The following is a 20,082-nucleotide window of genomic DNA, read 5'->3' on the forward strand; positions in this document are numbered from 1 at the left end:
ACTGGCTGAACAAGAAGTAGGACTGAGTGGACTTGTAGGCTCTAAAGATTTACGTTGGTTTATTTTTGATGGTACATAATTCAACATTTGTATTTTCAACTTTCATGATAAAGAGATTGCACTACAGTACTTGTATTAAGTGAATTGAAAAATACTATTTTTTTTTTTACAGCACAAATATTTGTAATAAAAAATAAATATAAAGTGAGCACTGTACATTTTGTATTCTGTTATGGTTAAAATCAATATATTTAAAAATGTAGAAAACATCCAAAAATATTTAAATAAATGATATTCTATTATTAACAGTGCGATTAATCGCGATTAATTTTTTTAATCGCTTGACAGCCCTAGAATATTTTTTTCCAATCATATGCTCAGTTACTTTATTATAAAGGCTTAATAAAAATGTTTTACTAAAATCTTTAGAAGATTTATTTTTTGTACTTTATTCATTGAAAGGTTATTGGACATCAGTCTGTTTTCATGAATGAGCCAAGACTGTCTGATTTTAAACAAGTTCTTCTGCGAGAAGGAATTCAAGCTGAATTTGTAGGAGGGGTGCTTGTGTGCAACAACCTAGTGGCTGTTCGTAGGGTAAGTATGTTGTTTTTAAAGCTATATAGAATATATGCAACACATTATGTGTATCTCCCTAACCACCTCACTGTACAGATAATAGATTCAAGTATGTTTTTTGTTTCAGACTGAAACAGGGCGCATTGGATTGGAAGGCTGTCTTTGCCAGGACTTCTATAGAATAAGAGATCTTTTATATGAGCAGTATGCCATTGTCTAATGGAGATGCTGTGAAGATGATGTCTTTACTTGAACTTTAAAAGACAGTGGAGATTTCTACCTTTTTATTTTTGTGGGTATCTTTTTGTAGTTTTCTAATTTCTACAGAGAATACTGATTGTTCAGAAAAGTTAGACATCAAAGTCCAGTAAACTAACCTAAACAAGTAAATAATTGCTACCACAGTTCTATATAAGACATCCCTTGGTACATTCCACATTGTTGGCTTTCAAGCTGTTAAAGAATATTGTTGCAAATACAATTGGTATGCTATAATTGAGATTGACAGTTTCCTTTATGAACTTTTTTCCAAGAAGGATTTTACTGGTCATAAACATGCTCTTTGACGTGACATGGCATACCAAGTCTCTGCCTAAGAATGCAAATATATAAAAAGAATCTGTTTTCCTATTTTAAAAATATCAGAAAAGGTTGTCTTTGATTTTTGTGGGGAGGTTCTTCTACTGAACAGTAGAAGCTTCAGCAAAAAATTTCTAGGCCACTGAAATTTGGCCAAGTTCTTAATAGTGACTTTCCTGCAATGGTTAATATGCACCCTTGTTAATACTGTAACTGCTTCATGCTACCGATTGATATAGTACATCATAAGATATTCCGAAATAAAATCTCAATTTCCTGGGTCAAAAAGCCAGTCCTAAAATGTTATAAGGTTAAATACATTTTTAGAATGTAACACATTCTAAAATACAGAATGAGTGGAAAAACAAAGGTTGTCTGGCATATCTGCTAACCACATGTTTTTGCATTTTCTTGCTACTGTATATGTATATATGTATAACTTCTAGTTGTTATAATCTGTTAGGCCAGTTATACCTATCTTTTGTGAATTTTGATTTTAATACTTTCAAGAAAAAAAACAAAACACCTGCATTCTGTTACTTATAATAAGCAGTGCACAGTGAGGTGAGTTCAGGAAGGTATTCTGTCCTTACATCTGAATTCTTGACTTTGTGAATTTATCTGCTTGGTACCAGGTTTCATAGTACTTGTTTTTCCTATTGCTGGCAGTGGGATTACAGCCACTGGTACTAAAATTTGTTAGATTTTTAGTTGAATATGAATAGTTTTGGGTCACTTAACTTCTTGCATTTCTGAACAGAAAACAGTGATGGAACACATGCAGAGCACTGGTCTAGTAATCAGAAATTACTTTTTTATTCTCGACCTTTGGTTTTAATCAGTGTTTGAAATTATTCTTCATTTATTACAACAATGGTGGCTTAAACTTGAGTTCTGCTTTCATTTGTTTATTTAAAAAAAAAGCAAACAAAACTTTTAATGAAATATGGGCAAAAACCAGCTCTATGGGCTGCTGCTGAAGCACAGATTAGTTTGCTGTTCATTCTTGACTATTAGGCATTGTATAGCTATTCTTCATGTTGCCTATTTATACTGTTTAAAAGTTGGAATAGGAACTTAAAACAAAACTGGGATAAGCATTCAAAAACTTCTGATACTAGATGTAAAAATGTAATGCGTTCTAAAATATGATTGAGAGGAAATATATGTATTTTGATACACACACATGCCTGACTAGAAATAATTACCAAAATGTGGTAAGAATTTTTTTTTGTCTTTTTTGTTTTGGTTTGTTTGGGGGGGTTTGTTTTTTAAGTTTAGCCAACACTTTAGAAAACATTACTTTCAATGCATGTAAATCTAAATCACTGTTGGGTGGTTATCAGCAAATGTTACCTTTAACCATTGTTCTGATAGAAGTCCATTTGCAACATGACCTAAACATTCACATAGGTAAACTGACTCTGGAGCTTTTATCCTGGGGGGTGAGAGAGATTACATCAACATATACTGCTGGAATTTATTGTGCAAATTACTTTTTAATTCCATAATTTTTTGTTCATGAAAATTTCTTAAAACAAAACAATCTCACTTTAATAGCAATTTATTAAGTTGGCAGTGTAAATTTGAAATTAACATTTACTGTACTTTCTTCTCTAATCTATTCTTTGACAGGATGAGTGATCTAGTGTTTGGGGGAGAAGCAGTAGATGGAAATGTCTTGATTTTTAATAAGGCTTTTGACACAGTCTCACACAAAATACCCATAAGAAAACTAGGGAAATGTGGTCTAGCTTAAATTACTGTAAAGTGGGTGAATAATTGGTTGAAAGACCATATTCCAAGGTAGTTTGCTGTCAAACAGGGTGACTTATTTAGTGGTATCCCACAGGAGTCTGTCCTGAGTCCAGTGCTAGTCAGTATTTTCATTAGTGACTTGGATAATGGAATGGAGAGTATGCTTATTAAAACTTGCAGGTGACACTATGCTGGGAGGGGCGCAAGCACTTTGACCAACAAGATTAGAATTCAAAAGGACCTTGATAACTTTGATATGAAATAAGCAAGATGAAATTCAATAAAGACAAGTGCAGAGTGCTGTACTTAGAAAGGAAAAATCAAATGCACCATTGCAAAATGGGAAACAGCAGGCTAGGTCATAGTACTGCAGAAAAGAATCTGGGGGTTCTAGAAGATCACAAATTGAATATAAACTAACAGTGTGATCCAGGTTCGAAAAAGGCAAACATCACTCTGTGGTGTATTAAAAGAGAGTAATATGTAAGACATGGGAAGTAATTGTCCAGCTCTGCTCAGCGCTGGTGAGGCCTCAACTGGAGTACTGTGTCCAGTTTTGGGCATCATAAAAGATGTGGATAAATTGGAGAGTCTAGAGGAGAGTTACAAAAGTGATAAAAGGTTTAGAAAACCTGACCTATGAGGAAAGGTTTAAAAAAAAAACCTGCATTTTTAGTCTAAAGATGAGAAGGCTGAGTGGGACCTGATAAGTCTTCAACTATATTAAGGGCTGTTTTAAAGAGGACTGTGATCAATTGTTCTCCATTTCCACGTATGGTAGAGCAAGAAGTAATCAGCTTCATTTGCAGCTAGGGAGATTTGGGTTAGATATTAGGAAATCCTTTCTAACTGTAACAATAGTTAAGCACTGAAACAGATTACCAAGGGAGGTTGTTGAATCTCTATCTCTGGAGGTTTTTAAGAACAGGTTAGACAAAGATCTGTCAGGGATGGTCTTAGGTATGCTTGGTCCTGCCTCAGTTCAAGGGAATGGACTAGATCAGGGGTTCTCAAACTGGGGGTCGGGACCCCTGAAGGGGTCACGGGGTTATTACATGGGGGGTGGCGAGCTGTCAGCCTCCACCCCAAACCCTGCTTTGCCTCCAGCATTTATAATGGTGTTAAATATATAAAAAAGTGTTTTTAATGTATGGGGGGGGTCGCAATCAGAGGCTTGCACTATGAAAGGGGTCACCAATACAAAACTCTGAGAACCCTGGACTAGATCATCTCTCAGGGTCCCTGCCAGTCCTATATTTTTATGATCCTATAATAATGAGAGGTTGAATTGAAACTATCTGTTACTGGAGATAAAATCATGCTCTATTTTGAAATGTGCTTCTAGCTTTAAATAAGGAACCCAACTGTACCATTTTTTTAACTGCAATGCATTCCTAACCAAATTACACCACTTCACAAATAAAAGGTTTTTTTTTTTTTTTTTTAAATGCCAACCCTGCCACTTCTATGTAAGCTCTGAATATCAAGCTGTATCCTTTCTGGCTCATGCATCTTCTGAGGCAAAACTGTGCCCTCGATTACTTTTGTTATTAGCCCTGTTGTCTTCATTGGAAGTAACTGAGGGCAGAATTAGGCTCTGTGCTTATGATTCATCTGCAGTCTTAGGATTTCTTGGTGGTACATCACTGTTTCCACAGCTGAGACTAGGACAGAAGGTCTGGAGGCACAGCCCTGGCAGCAGATGAGAGATCTGCAGTACTTGGGGGCTGAATCCCAGTTTCTTCATTCTCCTCTCCTTGCCTACCACCACTTCATGGAATTTGGAGGAAATACCATGAAGGAATTTTAAGTAAGTAGGGGTTTTTTTATGGGAAAGAAATGTAGGACCCCGCCTTTTAATATGTAAATGTACTGAAGATTTCTAAAAACATCGGTCCCCGTCACCTAAGTTGAGGTTTACCTTGAAGCTAAATGACTTTCATTTGGGTGAAAGGCTCATTTTTTGCATTCTGCTTTACCTCAACTCAAGTACACACTGCCAAAGTCAAAAATCTGCCCCATCCCCTCCACCCCGCCTTGGGCAATATTGAGAATTGTTTCAGGCAAAAGATTCAGGGAAGCCTTTGAAAAAAAGTAAATAAGTTTTAACAGAGGGAAGGAGAATATGCCTAGTATTAAACTGGAATGGCAAGGTTCTTATGAGAACACTTGTGAGCAATCCTTTGCTAAAACTATGCTGGAAACTTGGGATGTCTGCTACTCCTGAACTAATTGTAATTGTAGTGAGACACTTCTTCATTTGGTATAAACAAGCAAAGAGACAACCCCTTTGGGTCCCAACTGTCATAAAAGTTCTACCATAACTCATTGCTACTGTGCTGAATCAAAATCGCTCTGATGTAGCATGGCACCAAAAAAGTGTGAATTTTTCAATTGGGAAAGGAAGCGTTTTGCCTTTGGAGAACATTTTAAGGTCAAGCCTCAGATTTATTTATTTATTTATTTATTTATTAAAAGGGCTAGAAGCTCATATAGTACTTTACATTCCATGGTTGTTACTGATTTAAAAAAAAAAAAACTGTTCAATTAATTGAAAGTCTTTATGCCTAAAAATCTGTTATAGACATCTGTCCAGGCAGGAGGATGAAATCTTTGTTGTTGTTGTTGTTGTTTTTTTTTTTTAGTTCATGCGAAGCAGCACAATGTTTGGTTTTTTCCACCCTTTAAAAATAATGGTTGTGGGGGAGAGATTGGTTTTTCTTTTTAATTGGATGGTGATTTGTGGTATACGGCTCAATCCCCAAATCATCTATGTCAGGGATTACTGTTTAAATTAATGGCAGTTCCACACAGTAAATGACATTACTCATCAAAATAATCTTTTAAAATATTTAGAATTTTGTAAACTATCAGTGTAAGGTAAGTTATAAATATGGAGGTCTAAAGACCTTTTTCTGTGTTACAGAGAAGCTTTCTGGTTGAAAAGACATCTGAGTTTAAAGAATAAACATTTTTGGTTCAAAAGCAAGTGTTCATTATTCTGAGGCTCTGTTTTGTAATAGAATCTGTACAGTAGTGACTCCTGCATTTAATAGACACAGAATTGGGCAATTAACTGAGCCTGACATATAAATATACTCATTTTTAGAAAATGTTGCTTTTTTCTCTCTCTCTGTTTCCAGCAAGGTTGAGTACACCTATGTAATAAGTGAAGGTTTTTATAGAGAATTTTCTATGGTGAAATCTGTTTCCTCAAGATACAATACCCAACTAGACTAAACTTCTTATTTTGTGTGAGATAATGGTTGGTACACATTATGGATTATTGATGTATATCATATTGAATGACCCATCATGGACAAATTATGGAAGAGATCATTGCATTCTGCCTTCCTAAATTTCCCTAATTTTATAAGTTACTTTTCACTTCCCTGCCCTAAAAATTATTTTGTGTAGCATTGCCTTGTTGTCACGTTGTACTGCAAAGGTGGTTGCATTTCAGTGATGGCTTTAGGTGATCCATGTCTTTGTATGTAACATTTTGATATTAGTAAACTGTGGGGAAAGATTTGGAGAAAAAATACATGCAATTACACACACACACTCTTTTTATTTATTTATTTGGATACTGCTGGGGAGTCTTTCCATTCAAGGGACCCAGAGTTTAGTCCCTGCCATATAGTTACCTGAGTTAACAAAAATTTGGTTGGTTTGTTCCCCCTAAATAAGTCAGCCATATTCTTAAATACTGAGATTCTTTTATACTACAAACACTCATGACATAGAAAACCTTAAGGAAGATATTCTTGTGCTGTTGGGTGATTCCTGGCATCTCCTTTCCTCCACTTTTTATTTCCCCAGAAACATGCTTAACCGCTACAATTATTCATTAGGTATTTTACATTTATATTGTAAATATGTATATAATGTATATTTAGATTTCCTACCTAGCAAAAATGCAGAAGAGGATAAGTCTTAAAACGGTTTCTCAAACTTCATTGCACTGCGACCCCCTTCTGACAACAAAAATTACTACACAATCCCAGGAGCGGGGACTGAAGCCTGAGCCTGCCTGAGCCCTGCCATCCTGGGTGGGGGAGCCAAAGCTCAAGCCCCACCACCCTGGGTGGAGGGGACCAAAGTGGAAGGTCAAGGGCTTCAGTCCCAGCTGGTGGGATGTAATTTCAACCCTGCTGCCCAGCAAGTCTAAGCCAGCCCTGGCGACCCCATTAAAACAGAGTCGCGACCCGTTTTGGGGTCCCGACTCACAGTTTGAGTACCACTGTCTTAAAAAATGCATTTTTAAAAATCCATGGATGGAGGTTTAGGGGACTAGATGCACCATCAAACTACACTCATGGACAATTATAATTTGCCACTGTAAAATGTTAAGTAAAATAAAATACATTTGTTTTTCCAAGTGGGATGTCTGTTGAACCATTAGCTGTTTTCCTTGAAAAGAGGTATCCATAGAAACCTAAAATGTTATGGGAGACAAGCTCAGTATGAGAGGTTTAAGCAGTAATCACCTGTTGTTGTATAATCCTCTTAGGTAGTGATGTAGTCTGGAAATGTGGCTCAACAGCTGAACGATAATGAGCTAAGCAACTGCTAAAATTGCCTTCCAAAGGCTAGTTTGTACTGCAAGTCTGGTAAATGGGAATTACAGCAAAGAAAGGATTCTTGATTTCAGTGCCATAAATTGTACCTAATTAAGCACTACTAATCCTCATGTTGAGGATAGGTCCCTTAATGGCTCTTGGCCAACATGGTCAGGGATGCCACCCCGTGCTCCCGGTGTCTAAATCTCCAGTTGCCAGAAACTGGAACTGGATGATGGGATGGATCACTTGAAATTGCCCTGTTCTGTTCATTTTAAAGCACCTAGCACTGGCTACTGTCAGAGACCGAATACTGGGCTGGTGTAGCCATTCTTACATTCTCCATGCATATTTTCTAGATTGAGGCAAATTTATGAAAGGTCTGATCCTGAAATGGATAGCTCTAAAGAAATTTAGAATTTGTTTTCTTGAATTGACAATAAAACCTTTGTGACTTTGTGACCAACAGCCACCAATAATACCCAACCTACAAGCCAACTTGCTTAAAAGATCCCATCCCCAAACAGACCTTAATTCTCAAGAGCCAAGTATAAATAAGGTCAACAAACCAGACTATTTTAGCACATTCCAAAGGTGAGGGTCCCTCACAGTAAACCTTTTCCCACTAGCCCTTTTCAGGGACCTCCTGTTCAGTCCATGCTGCTGCTCATAACTATGGTAGACTGCTTTTCTCCATGTGCTGTGCTTTTACACAGGACAGTCCTAAGTCATTTAGGGCTGTATAGGTCAAAATAAGGACCTTAAACTCCACCTTGAAACCAAGAGGCAGTCAGCGTAGACCACAGATGTCATGAGCTGCTGTCAAAAAAACGCTCTTAATAACCACGTTGCCAGATTTCATATCTTCTTAATATAAACCCAATGGGGTTACTTAAGGGGTAGTCCCATGTAAAGCCAATTGCAGAAATCCAATATTGGGGAAGCTACTTCTCCCTCTCTTCTTCCTTATAGAAAAATAATCATTGTAACAACACTATTATTGTGGACCATTACCGTAGAATATTGTACTTTTCTATGAAGTAATGGAAAAATCTGTTAGGGTAGGTATTTGTAATGCACTTATTTCAGGTGTTTATGGTAACCAAGCTTCTCGGTAACTAATTTTGAGATCAGATGGGCTGCTTGCTCTTCTCCAACACCAATAGTCCCAAATTTTATAGTAATACTAGAAGATGCTACAATATTTTGGGGGAGAGAATTCAACTCCTTTCTGCTTATGAGAATTGATATGTTTTGGTGATAGCCATTGTTAAATCCCAACAAAGGGGAGCACCAGGCTATCCAGTTGTAGGTCTGTTAGTCTGCTGAAAGGAACCCATATCAGCAAAAGGTGCAAGATTTGCAAGTCGCTTAAGCCTCGGACCAAAAGAGAAAGGGACACGGCTCTGGGCCATCCTGATGGAGTCGGCCCTGACCCCCACTCTGGCACACCCCTCCGAACTGGTACCCAGCACCGCAGCGTCGGTATGCGGCGACTCTCTGTTGCCATCGACCAGTCGGCACGGGGCACGCCAAGAGGGCCAGGAAGACTCGATGATTGTTAGAGGTCCCTTCCAGCCCTACATTTCTGTGATTTTATGATCATAGGGGATGCTAGATAATCACTTGCTTGTCGACAAGCAACTTTTTTAAGTTTAAAAATTGTTTGGACTTCTACAGCATGCAAATATTAGGAAACTGAGCTTTAAAAAAAAGATATGAGCCTACTTTGCAAACTTGAGCAGAATGCAGATTATGGCCTCAATCCTTCAGATTTACACGTGTTTAGCTTCGCCCAGAGGAGTGGCGCCATTGACTTAATGGGACTACTTATCTTCATGAAGTTAAGCACAATAAGTCTTTGGAGGACCTGGCAGCTAGCAAAAGGAAGTCAGCTTTGAAAATCTGTCTTATATTAGGAATTTAATAGAATTTATAATAAAGAAAAACAGCAGTTCAAAGAAAGTCTTCAAAAGTGCAGAGCACCTACAACTCAGGCTACTGATATAGTTACCTAACATTAGGCGCACATATTTGAAAAAAATAGATTTTTATGTTTACATCTAGAAAGGGTTTGTTTACATTATTACCAGCTACAACACTTCTTATGAATAACCTATTTTTATAAACATCTTTAGTATTTAAAAATATATAAGTGGAAGGTGCATGTTCTGGCCAACAGGTACAGACCAGCATTTCTTCTCCTATGCTCTGTTCCAGGAGCTTTACATATAAGAGGCTAATAACTATATATAGCTGTGTGCATATATGCAGATAAGTAATATAAAGAGTGTCACCCACTGACATTGTTTATACATTTGTGGGACCAGTAAAGCGGCTGTTCTGCCCTACAACTGACTTCCAGATTTCACAGCTCTTTCTTTGATCTACAGACAGTTTTGCTGTGATTGTCAGAGCCAGGACTAAGAGTGGGTAAACAAACAATGCCAGCTGCTGCAAATATCTCCCACTCCCAAAAAGCCCCTGAGTGCTACTTAAACAGTCCTTTTTGTTTAACATGGGAGGTGAGCAGCCCAAAGGACTAAGCTAGGTCCAGTAGGATGGAGAAGAGATGTCTGCCTTAGTACTCAGCTGGTAGGAAAACCAAGCACAGATGGACTGGGAAGAAGAGCTCAACCACCCCCTGGGGTGGAAGCTGAGAAGAATGATCAAAGCAGGGTTGATTTTCCAGGGCCCTGTCCTTTAACTGTGGCAGAGTTATGATTTGGCAGACAGGAATACTGAGGTCGGAGGCACTGGAGGTGAATGGCTCATTTAGTGGAACTGGATGCTTCTAGGGCTGCAGTTGAGAAAAAGCAGCACTTGCTTCTGTAATACCTCCACAAAAGGGACTAACTAGCTGTGGCCCTCACTGTGGAGAAGGAAAGACAAGTGTGTTCTTCTCAGAAAAGTTTTGACTAGGGCCTGGCAGAAGCTTAAACTTATCTTTACACAGGCTTTTTCTTGTCTCAATCCTTCTTTTCTTCCTCACTCTTTCGTCTTACTTGGTTCAGAATTCAAGAGAGAAAGCGGATGCAAGCCAAAACCATTCAAAATTCAGACCTATCCCTGTAGTGGGTCTCACTGGAACACGGAACCCAAACCTCTCCAAAACAGGGGAAGCTCAGCTATAGATCTGAACTTCATGACCTGCCTGAAATAGAAATAGAGGACTGATGGGCATTGTACTTCTAACCTGATTAATATTTTTTCTAGCATTCCAGCAGACACCGACACATCACCAGTGATTGCTACATATAGAGTGAGTGTTTATAACCCAGGATAATTCAGTCCAGATGACTATTTATAGTTCAGCAATCTCTATAGGAGAAACCAAACATTATTAATGAGACTTCAGATCCAGTTGTTGGGTTTTTTTGACAGTGGTGTAGGAGTTCTGGGAGGGGAAGCACATTGCTCCTTTTTGACCATAGGGGGAAATACTAGGCTCCCCTAAAGCCGTTTTCAGGCAACGCAATAAATCAATATAGCTTAACTGGATGAGGTTACTGAAGACAGGTGTAGGTTTACTGTGTCCGCCAACTTGTGACCTGATTCATTACATGAAATTAGTGTGAAGAAGGTCTGTAATGTGGATGGTCATCACCGTGCTGAAACTCAAACCAGACAGCTGTGGTCTTTAAACAGCTCTACCAAGTGAACTAAACCAAAGCTTCCTGCCCACTGAGCCAATAAATGCTATGCTAAGTTTTCCAGGGGATGAAGATGTTCTTACAAAATCACTGGAAAGTTTTCTTGGAGTACATCCCTTCAGGGATGTTTTATGTTCCTACTGGTCTGATGCCTGGAATTTATACCTGTACAGAGTTCAGAACTGTTTGCAAAGGTGGAAAAAGAGGCTGAAGATTGTAGAAGTGTAAAACTGAGGCAAAATTCTTTCAGAATTCTGCTGTAAAATGGGTAGTTTAAAAACATCAGAATTTAACTATGGAAGAGGAAAAATGCTACATTTCCTTTGCCATTCTAGCTACCTAGGTCTATGTTCCTGAAAGATTTTCCCAGACTTGAAAAATTTGGAACTCAATTTTCTTGCTGTTTTAATTATATATATCCAGGTTTTTTCTCATGGCCTGACGGTTCTGTTTTTCTTAAAAGGTCAAAATAGCCCAAATCAAGACAAATGCTGTACTCCCAGCTTTGCCTGTTTCAGATTATATTGAAATCAGATGTAAGCAGGGTCTGAATGAACTTTTCCCTGACAGCTAGCTGGGAGGGGGAAATACTTCAGTAGCAAACTGTATTTACATGAACACACCTACTCTTCTTAGATATCCAGCAGATAGAGCAGTGTTGCTTACAGTGATCATTTTGGCTGGTGTTGGGTTATAAATCACTTTAGTACTGAATGCAGGGGTAGTGAAATGCTGTTATCAGTGTTGTTGTCTTTATGTATGAATAAAGGGAAGCAGAACTTTGCTTAACCTGTCCCAAATGAGGGGGTCACTCTCAGCTGAAAGGACCTTGTTAAGCCAGGGGCTCGAATGCCAGATCCCTGTGAAAGAAAGAGGGGTGGGACAGATATCTCAGCCAGGAGGGGTGGACTTTCCCTATTTCTCCCCACTGTTCAAAGATAGAGCTAAATAGGCTTCATTAGGAGCCTTTTGTTATGTTAAGTACTCAGTGAGAGTTTAAATCACTTGTGGAGGGGGAGTGTTTCTGCCCAGCCTGATGAGAGCTAAAAATCACTAAAAGATTGACCTGCAGAGGTCACAGCAGAGAGGCAGGTGGCAGCATGAGGTGACTGACAGGCAGCTGGCGAAAGTGGCGAGCAGTCGGCTGGTGGGAGCAGCCGGTGAAAGTGGCGAGCAGTTGGCCAACAGGAGGTGGCCGGCAGGGCGGCCAGCCAGAGCAAGTGTTCAGATGGCGGAGCAAGCCAGGTGTCTTCTTCCCTGGGTGGGAGGTGAACTCACACAGATGCAGTTCTGAACCCTGGGTCCTCCTGACCAAGGACAACCACTGCGAGTGGAGTATGGTGAGGGAACAGAGAGGGGCACAGAAAAGGAACTTTTTGTTATAGAACTCAGGAATCTGAGGCAGAAGGCACTGCCCCATGCACTCTGGGGTAGCTGTCCTGCTCACACTTTTATGATTATGAATCCTGATTGTGACATTTTCCCTAATTACTGTCGGGTGACTTCCCTTTTTTCTACACTCAGACTCTGTGCTTACGAGTGGGGAAGTATTACCTCTCAGAGGTGCGCAGGGGCGGTGTGTAATTTTCTCAGATTACTGGGTGGGGGCTTGAGCCGATTTGGTGTTGTATTGCTGAAAAGGAACCCCTAGATATTGAACCTGGCTCTGGTTGCTGCCGGCTCCACCTGGCAAAAGGGTTACATATATAAACTGAGATTAAATAAATAGACTGTAATATATAAAGTCACAGAGTTTGTGGAAGAAAGCAGGACTACAGTAAATGTATTCCCCCCTTCCCCCTGGGCTTTTATATTCTTAGAATGTATGTACCAAAGAACCTGCAAACCCATAATATTATATTCCCAGCATGCATGAAAGCTATAGAGTCCCATAGCATCTGTTCATAATCTGGCTCTTGTTGACCCTACATCATGCATGGTTGATCTAATTTTCTTAATCCCATCAGATCAAATATCCCTCCAGTGAATTTTCAGATTGTTGGTCACTGCCCCTATTCAAATATATTATTAAATGTCTGTATTCAAATTCTATTCATTTTCTCAAAGGAGACTTAAGTTACCTTCCATTCAGCATTTCCCTATTTTTGTGTGTTAGAACTGCATTTACAAACATTCAGGTTGGTCTAAAATATTCCAGATTTATTAATCTGATGATTATGATAATGATCAAGATTAAGGGAAAATTTTCATTTTTTATTTATGAATTAGTTATTTCTTCTTAGAATTCTCCAGAATTCAACAAATACAAATTTCTCTTCCATAAAAAACAATATACATTGAGGAAGTCTAGATATATCCAACATTTGTTATCAATCTGAGCATATTTTAATGTTTCTTGGTCTATTATAGAGAAGGGAGGAGACTTTTTTAGTTCTTGATCCTTTTACAATAAGGCAGTTAATTGAGTCCTACATAACAAAAAATAGAGGCACCTCAATCAATCTGAAATTTATCTCTAAAGCAGAATGTATTACCAAGTGCTGATCACTGGAATTTGATTTTAATGATACTTTGCATCTGCATTTGGGTAACATGTTTACTTCAAAAAAAATTTAGAAGTCAATCGGATGGAAATTCTACCTTGGTTGCCTTCAGAATTCATCTGATTGCTGATGAATTTCCCATTTTGCATAAGTAAAAAATCAAAATATTGTTATAAAGAATGTTTAAAGTGACCACAAACCGTGATTTTAATCCCACTTCAAATTGATAATCTAGGAGGTAATCCTGTAAGGTTCTCAGCACTCATGCCTAAGTGGTTTGTTAGATTGAGGCAAATGCTTAATTTTACACTAACTAAGATTTAAATGGGACTACTACTAATCTTAAAATTAAGTGTGTGCATAAATCCTTTGCTGGTTCAGGGTCAGAGTACCCAGGACTTTGCAAGGTCAAGCCCTTAATTAGAAGATCCTTGCATTAAGACTTGCTGTGTTGGGAGATAAAATATACATAGGATATTTCATAATGTGCTTACAGTGCTTTTTTCGGTTGCTGAGAATGTTTTGTTAACCAGCTGGAAAACATTTGATATGTAAAGTCTTGTCTAGGGACTGAACGAAAAGATAGATTTTCACTCAAAACGAAACTGTATTCAAACTACTTGAGCAACAACAAATCTAACATGGGAATCCGAGCCAGACGCAACTTCCTTTGGAAGGAGAAAGGACAATATGTAAATGGACTCATGATGAGCAATAGGCAAATAACAATAGAACAGGGCTACAGTATGTATTTACAGTAAGTTCTTTTCTACACATGAAGCTGGTCTGCTTTATTATTCCTCTGTGCTATTGCTAGTATCTCAGGATTTTGCCTAATAAAAAAGAGCTAGTTTGTTTGATAAACTCATAGAGTCATAGATACTAAGGTCAGAAGGGACCATTATGATCATCTAGTCCGACCTCCTGCACAACGCAGGCCACAGAATCCCACCCACCCACTTCTGTGAAAAACCTCTCACCTATATCTGAGCTATTGAAGTCCTCAAATTGTGGTTTAAAGACTTCAAGGAGCGGAGAATCCTCCAGCAAGTGACCCGTGCCCCATGCTACAGAGGAAGGCGGAAAACGTCCAGGGCCTCTTCCAATCTGCACTGGAGGAAAATTCCTTTCCGACCCCAAATATGTGGATCAGCTAAACCCTGAGCATATGGGCAAGATTCACCAGCCAGATACCCAGGAAAGAATTTTCTGTAGTAACTCAGATCCCACCCCATCTAACATCCCATCACAGGCCATTGGGCCTATTTACCATGAATATTTAAAGATCAATTAATTGCCAAAATCACAATATCCCATCATACCATCTCCTCCATAAACTTATTGAGTCTAATCTTAAAGCCAGAGAGGTCTTTTGCCCCCACTGCTTCCCTTGGAAGGCTATTCCAAAACTTCACTCCTCTGATGGTTAGAAACCTTCGTCTAATTTCAAGTCTAAACTTCCCGATGGCCAGTTTATATCCATTTGTTCTTGTGTCCACATTGGTACTGAGCTTAAATAATTCCTCTCCCTCTCCGGTATTTATCCCTCTGATATATTTATAGAGAGCAATCATATCTCCCCTCAACCTTCTTTTAGTTAGGCTAAATAAGCCAAGCTCCTTGAGTCTCCTTTCATAAGACAGGTTTTCCATTCCTCGGATCATCCTAGTAACCCTTCTCTGTACCTGTTCCAGTTTGAATTCATCCTTCTTAAACATGGGAGACCAGAACTGCACACAGTATTCCAGGTGAGGTCTCGCCAGTGCCTTGTATAACAGTACTAACACCTCCTTATCTCTACTGGAAATACCTCACCTGATGCATCCCAAGACCGCATTAGCTTTTTTCACGGCCATATCACATTGGCGGCTCATAGTCATCCTGTGGTCAACCAATACTCCAAGGTCCTTCTCCTCCTCCGTTACTTCTAATTGATGCATCCCCAGCTTATAACTAAAATTATTGTTATTAATCCCTAAATGCATGACCTTACGCTTCTCACTATTAAATTTCATCCTATTACTATTACTCCAGTTTACAAGGTCACCCAGATCCTCCTGCATGATATCCCAGTCCTTCTCTAAATCGGCAATACCTCCCAGCTTTGTATCATCTGCAAACTTTATTAGGACACTCCCACTTTTTGTGCGGAGGTCAGGAATAAAAAGATTAAATAAGATTGGTCCCAAAACCGATCCCTGAGGAACTCCACTGCTAACCTCCCTCCAGCCTGACAGTTCATCTTTCAGTAGGACCCACTGTAGTCTCCCCTTTAACCAATTCCTTATTAACCTTTCAGTTTTCATATTGATCCCCATCTTTTCCAATTTAACTAATAATTCCCCATGTGGCACCATATCAAACGCCTTACTGAAATCTAGGTAAATTAGATCCACTGCGTTTCCTTTGTCTAAAAAATCTGTTACTTTCTCAAAGAAGGAGATCAGGTGGGTTTGGTACGATCTACCGTTTGTAAAACCATGTTGTATTTTGTCCCATTTACCATTGACCTCAATGTCCTTAACTACTTTCTCCTTCAAAATTTTTTCCAAGACCTTGCATACTACAGATGTCAAACTAACAGGCCTGTAGTTACCCGGATCACTTTTTTTTTCCTTTCTTAAAAATAGGAACTATGTTACCAATTCTCCAGTCATACGGTACAGCCCCTGAGTTTACAGATTCATTAAAAATTCTTGCTAATGGGCTTGCAATTTCAGGTGCCAATTCCTTTAATATTCTTGGATGAAGATTATCTGGGCTCCCCGATTTAGTCCCATTAAGCTGTTTTGAGTTTCGCTTCTACCTCAGATATGGTGACATCTATCTCCATATCCTCATTCCCATTTGTCATGCTACCATTATCCCTAAGATCCTCTTTAGCCTTATTAAAGACTGAGGCAAAGTATTTGTTTAGATATTGGGCCATGCCTAGATTATCCTTGACCTCCACTCCATCCTCAGTGTGTAGCAGTCCCACTTCTTTCTTTGTTTTCTTCTTATTTATGTGGCTATAGAACCTTTTACTATTGGTTCTAATTCCCTTTGCAAGGTCCAACTCTATTTGACTTTTAGCCTGTCTCACTTTATCCCTACATGTTCTGACCTCAATAAGGTAGCTTTCCTTGCTGATCCCTCCCATCCTCCACTCCCTGTATGCTTTCTGCTTTTTCTTAATCACCTCTCTGAGATGCTTGCTCATCCAGCTTGGTCTATAACTCCTGCCTATGAATTTTTTCCCCTTTCTTGGGATGCAGGCTTCTGATAACTTCTGCAGCTTTGATTTAAAGTAATCCCAGGCCTCCTCTGCCTTTAGATCCATAAATTCTTCAGTCCAATCCACTTCCCTAACTAATTTCCTTAATTTTTGAAAGTCAGCCCTTTTGAAATCAAAAACCCTAGTTGCAGAGTTATTTTTGTTAATCCTTCCGTTCAGTTTGAACTGAATTAGCTCATGATCACTTGAACCAAGATTGTCCCTACAACCATTTCTTCTATGAGGTCCTCACTGCTCACCAAAACCAACTCTAAAATGGCATCCCCTCTAGTCGGTTCAGCAACTACTTGATGATGGAATCCATCAGCTATCGCATCTAGGAAAATCTGAGCCCTATTATTATTACTAGCACTTGTCCTCCAGTCTATATCTGGGAAGTTAAAGTCTCCCATGATCACACAGTTTCCATTAGTATTTCATTAAAAATATTAGAGGGCTCTATGCATATCCAGATTAGATCCCGGCAGTCTATAGCACACCCCAAGCACTATCCCAGGGGAGGCTCTAGTAGTTTTCTTCCCCAATGTGATTTTTGCCCAGACGGACTCTGTCTTATCCATTCCATCGCTTCTTATTTCTTTACATTCTATCTCACCATTGATACACAATGCTACTCCACCACCTTTACCTTTATTTCTGTCTTTTCTAAACAGCACATACCCTTCAATACCTGTAGTCCAGTCATGACTACTATTCCACCATGTTTCTGTTATCCCTATAATATCTGGTTTCACTTCCTGCACCAGTAGCTCTAGTTCCTTCATTTTGTTACCTAGGCTCCTCGCATTGGTGTACAGACATCTTAACTTTTGCTGTTTGGCCTCGCTCACATTCTGTATGCTATTAGGCATGGTCATTCTACAGCCAGTATAACCTATCAGACTGGTATCCACACTGCCCTTCCTCCTTATATACATTCTCCTACCCACGGCTGTATCCTTTCTTACTTTGTTTTCTTCCCTCTCAATGCTAAAATCCGGCGTGGAGATTACCTGGACATCTCCCAACCATCTCCCCCAAATTCCTAGTTTAAAGCTCTCTTAATCAGTTGTGCCAGCCTCCATCCAAGAAGCCTATTTCCTTCCTTACTCAGATGAAGTCCATCCCGAGAGAACTGTCCTCTGTCCATGAATGCCTCCCAGTGGCCATACATCCCAAAGCCCTCCTTATAGCACCACTGCCTAAGCCATCTGTTGATAGTCATAATCTTGTCACACCTTTGTTGCCCTTCTCTAGGAACAGGCAGAATCCCACTGAACATCACCTGAGCCTCGATTTCCTTAAGCGTCTTCCCCAGCCTAGCATAATCTCCTTTCATACGTTCCAGTGAGAATCTAGCCGTATCTTTTGTTCCCACATGAAAGATAATTAGGGGATTCTTTCCCGCTCCCTTTAGGATCCTTTTCAACCTCAGGTCTACATCCCGTATCTTAGCACCTGGAAGACAGCACACCCTTCTATTCTCTGGATCAGCTCTGGTTACAGGCCTGTCTACTCTTCTCAGTAAAGAGTCCCTGATCACATAGACCTGCCTTTTCCTGGTGACAGTGCTATTCTCCAGTCTATCCCCTATTCCCTCTGGCTGCAAGTTCTTTCCATTTCTATTCTCCCTTGTAATCCTCTTTAACCCATCCTGTATCCTCCTGGGGCTCATATTTGGTGTAGTCTCCATTGACTCTTCCCCTTTTCCTATAGAACTAGCCGCTCCTTCATATCTGTTTGAGCCAAACTAGCAGAAACATTTGCAACATCTCGTAGCCAGTTTGTTGACCTCACAGAGAGATTTGTTCCCAGACAACTGAAAACAGATGAATCCCATTAAGTCCACTGGACCTAAGCACCTTGATTGAAAGCTCTGAAAAGAAACAGTTACTTACTGTAACTGTGGTTCTTTGAGATGTAATGCAGACATGTATTCTACCTAGGTGTATGTGTGCCCAGTATGCTGGAGCTGGATACTTTTGCCTCGCAGTACCTGTAGAGGGGCTGCACTCGTCTTGTGGCTGTGGCCCCTCCCCCGGGTATATGAGATGATGCTGCCTTGACCCCCCTCAGTTTCTTTGCACTAAAGCCCATGAGAGGGGAGACTGATGTAGAGGGGACAGAAGGTGGGTCATGGAATACACGTCTGCATCACTTCTCGAACTAGTTATAGTAAGTAACCGTTTCTTCTTCTTCTTCGAGTAGATGCAAAAGTTTATTCCACTTCGGTGACTCACAAGCAGTAACCCATTTAAGAGGCGGGGGCTCAGAGTCTCCTGAAATAGAGATCGCTGGACTGCCCTAACAAGTTCTGTGTCCACTCTGGAAGATGTGGTAATAGCATAATGGTCCATAAATGTATGGATGGATGACCGTATGGCCGCCCTGAAACTGTCCAATATGGAAATGTCACTGAGGAACGCTATCAACGTCATTTGCACTCTTATCAAATGAGCTCATATCTGTTGAGGCGTAGTTGAAGCTATCTTATATGCAATCTTAATACAGGATGTTATCCATGTAGAGATGGTCTGTGCAGAGACCAGTTGCCCGCATATGACATGAACAGGCAAGGCAAAGCACAAAGTGGTTTAGACCTGTCTAGATAGAAGGCCAGACATCACCTGATATCAAGGGTATGGAGATGCTGTTCCTCAGGGGAAGATTGTAGCTAATGGGAAAATACAGGTAAATAAACTGCCTGATTCAGATGAAAATAAGAGACCACCTTGGACAAAAACTTTGGATGTGGTCACTTTGGATGCAGTTTTCTGAGACAGGCGGGGCAGTGGACAGAATCCAAAGGGCTCAGATGGTGGGCCCATTCAAGCAGCCAGAACCATACTTAGGTCCCAAAGGGGCATTGGTTCTCAGACTGAAAGATGTAAGCAGAGAATCCCTTTCAGAAATCTCATCACCATGGCACTGGAAAAAAATGACTTTTCTTGAAAGGGGGCTGAAACACTGATATTGCTGCCAAATGCACTCTCAGTGAACTGAGCATAAGGCCTGATTTCTGAAGATGTAACAGGTACCCCAAGATGTTCTGGATGGAGGCCTCTGTTAGTTGGGTCCTATGGCCAAGGACCACAATAAGAACCTCTTCCATTTTGCTAAGTAGACTGTCCTGGTGCAGGACTTCCTACTGTTGAGTAGGAATTGTTGGACAGCCTCTGAGCACCGCTTTT

General features: G+C 39.8%; 1 protein-coding gene across 2 annotated transcripts in view; it reads left to right on the top strand.

Annotated features, from left to right (window-relative positions):
* CPSF2 (cleavage and polyadenylation specific factor 2) overlaps positions 1-6,461 on the top strand; it is a 30,686-nt gene extending 24,225 nt beyond the window's left edge. For both annotated transcript variants that reach the window (XM_074956128.1, XM_074956129.1), the window contains exons 14-15: positions 463-597; positions 707-6,461. In XM_074956128.1, coding sequence (XP_074812229.1) covers positions 463-597; positions 707-799 — 228 coding nt within the window. In that variant the 3' untranslated portion in view covers positions 800-6,461. The remainder of the gene's footprint in view (positions 1-462; positions 598-706) is intronic.
* Positions 6,462-20,082: the final 13,621 nt, after the last annotated feature.

The sequence above is a fragment of the Natator depressus genome, chromosome 6, assembly GCF_965152275.1.
Source record: "Natator depressus isolate rNatDep1 chromosome 6, rNatDep2.hap1, whole genome shotgun sequence".
Taxonomy (NCBI): Eukaryota; Metazoa; Chordata; order Testudines; family Cheloniidae; genus Natator; species Natator depressus.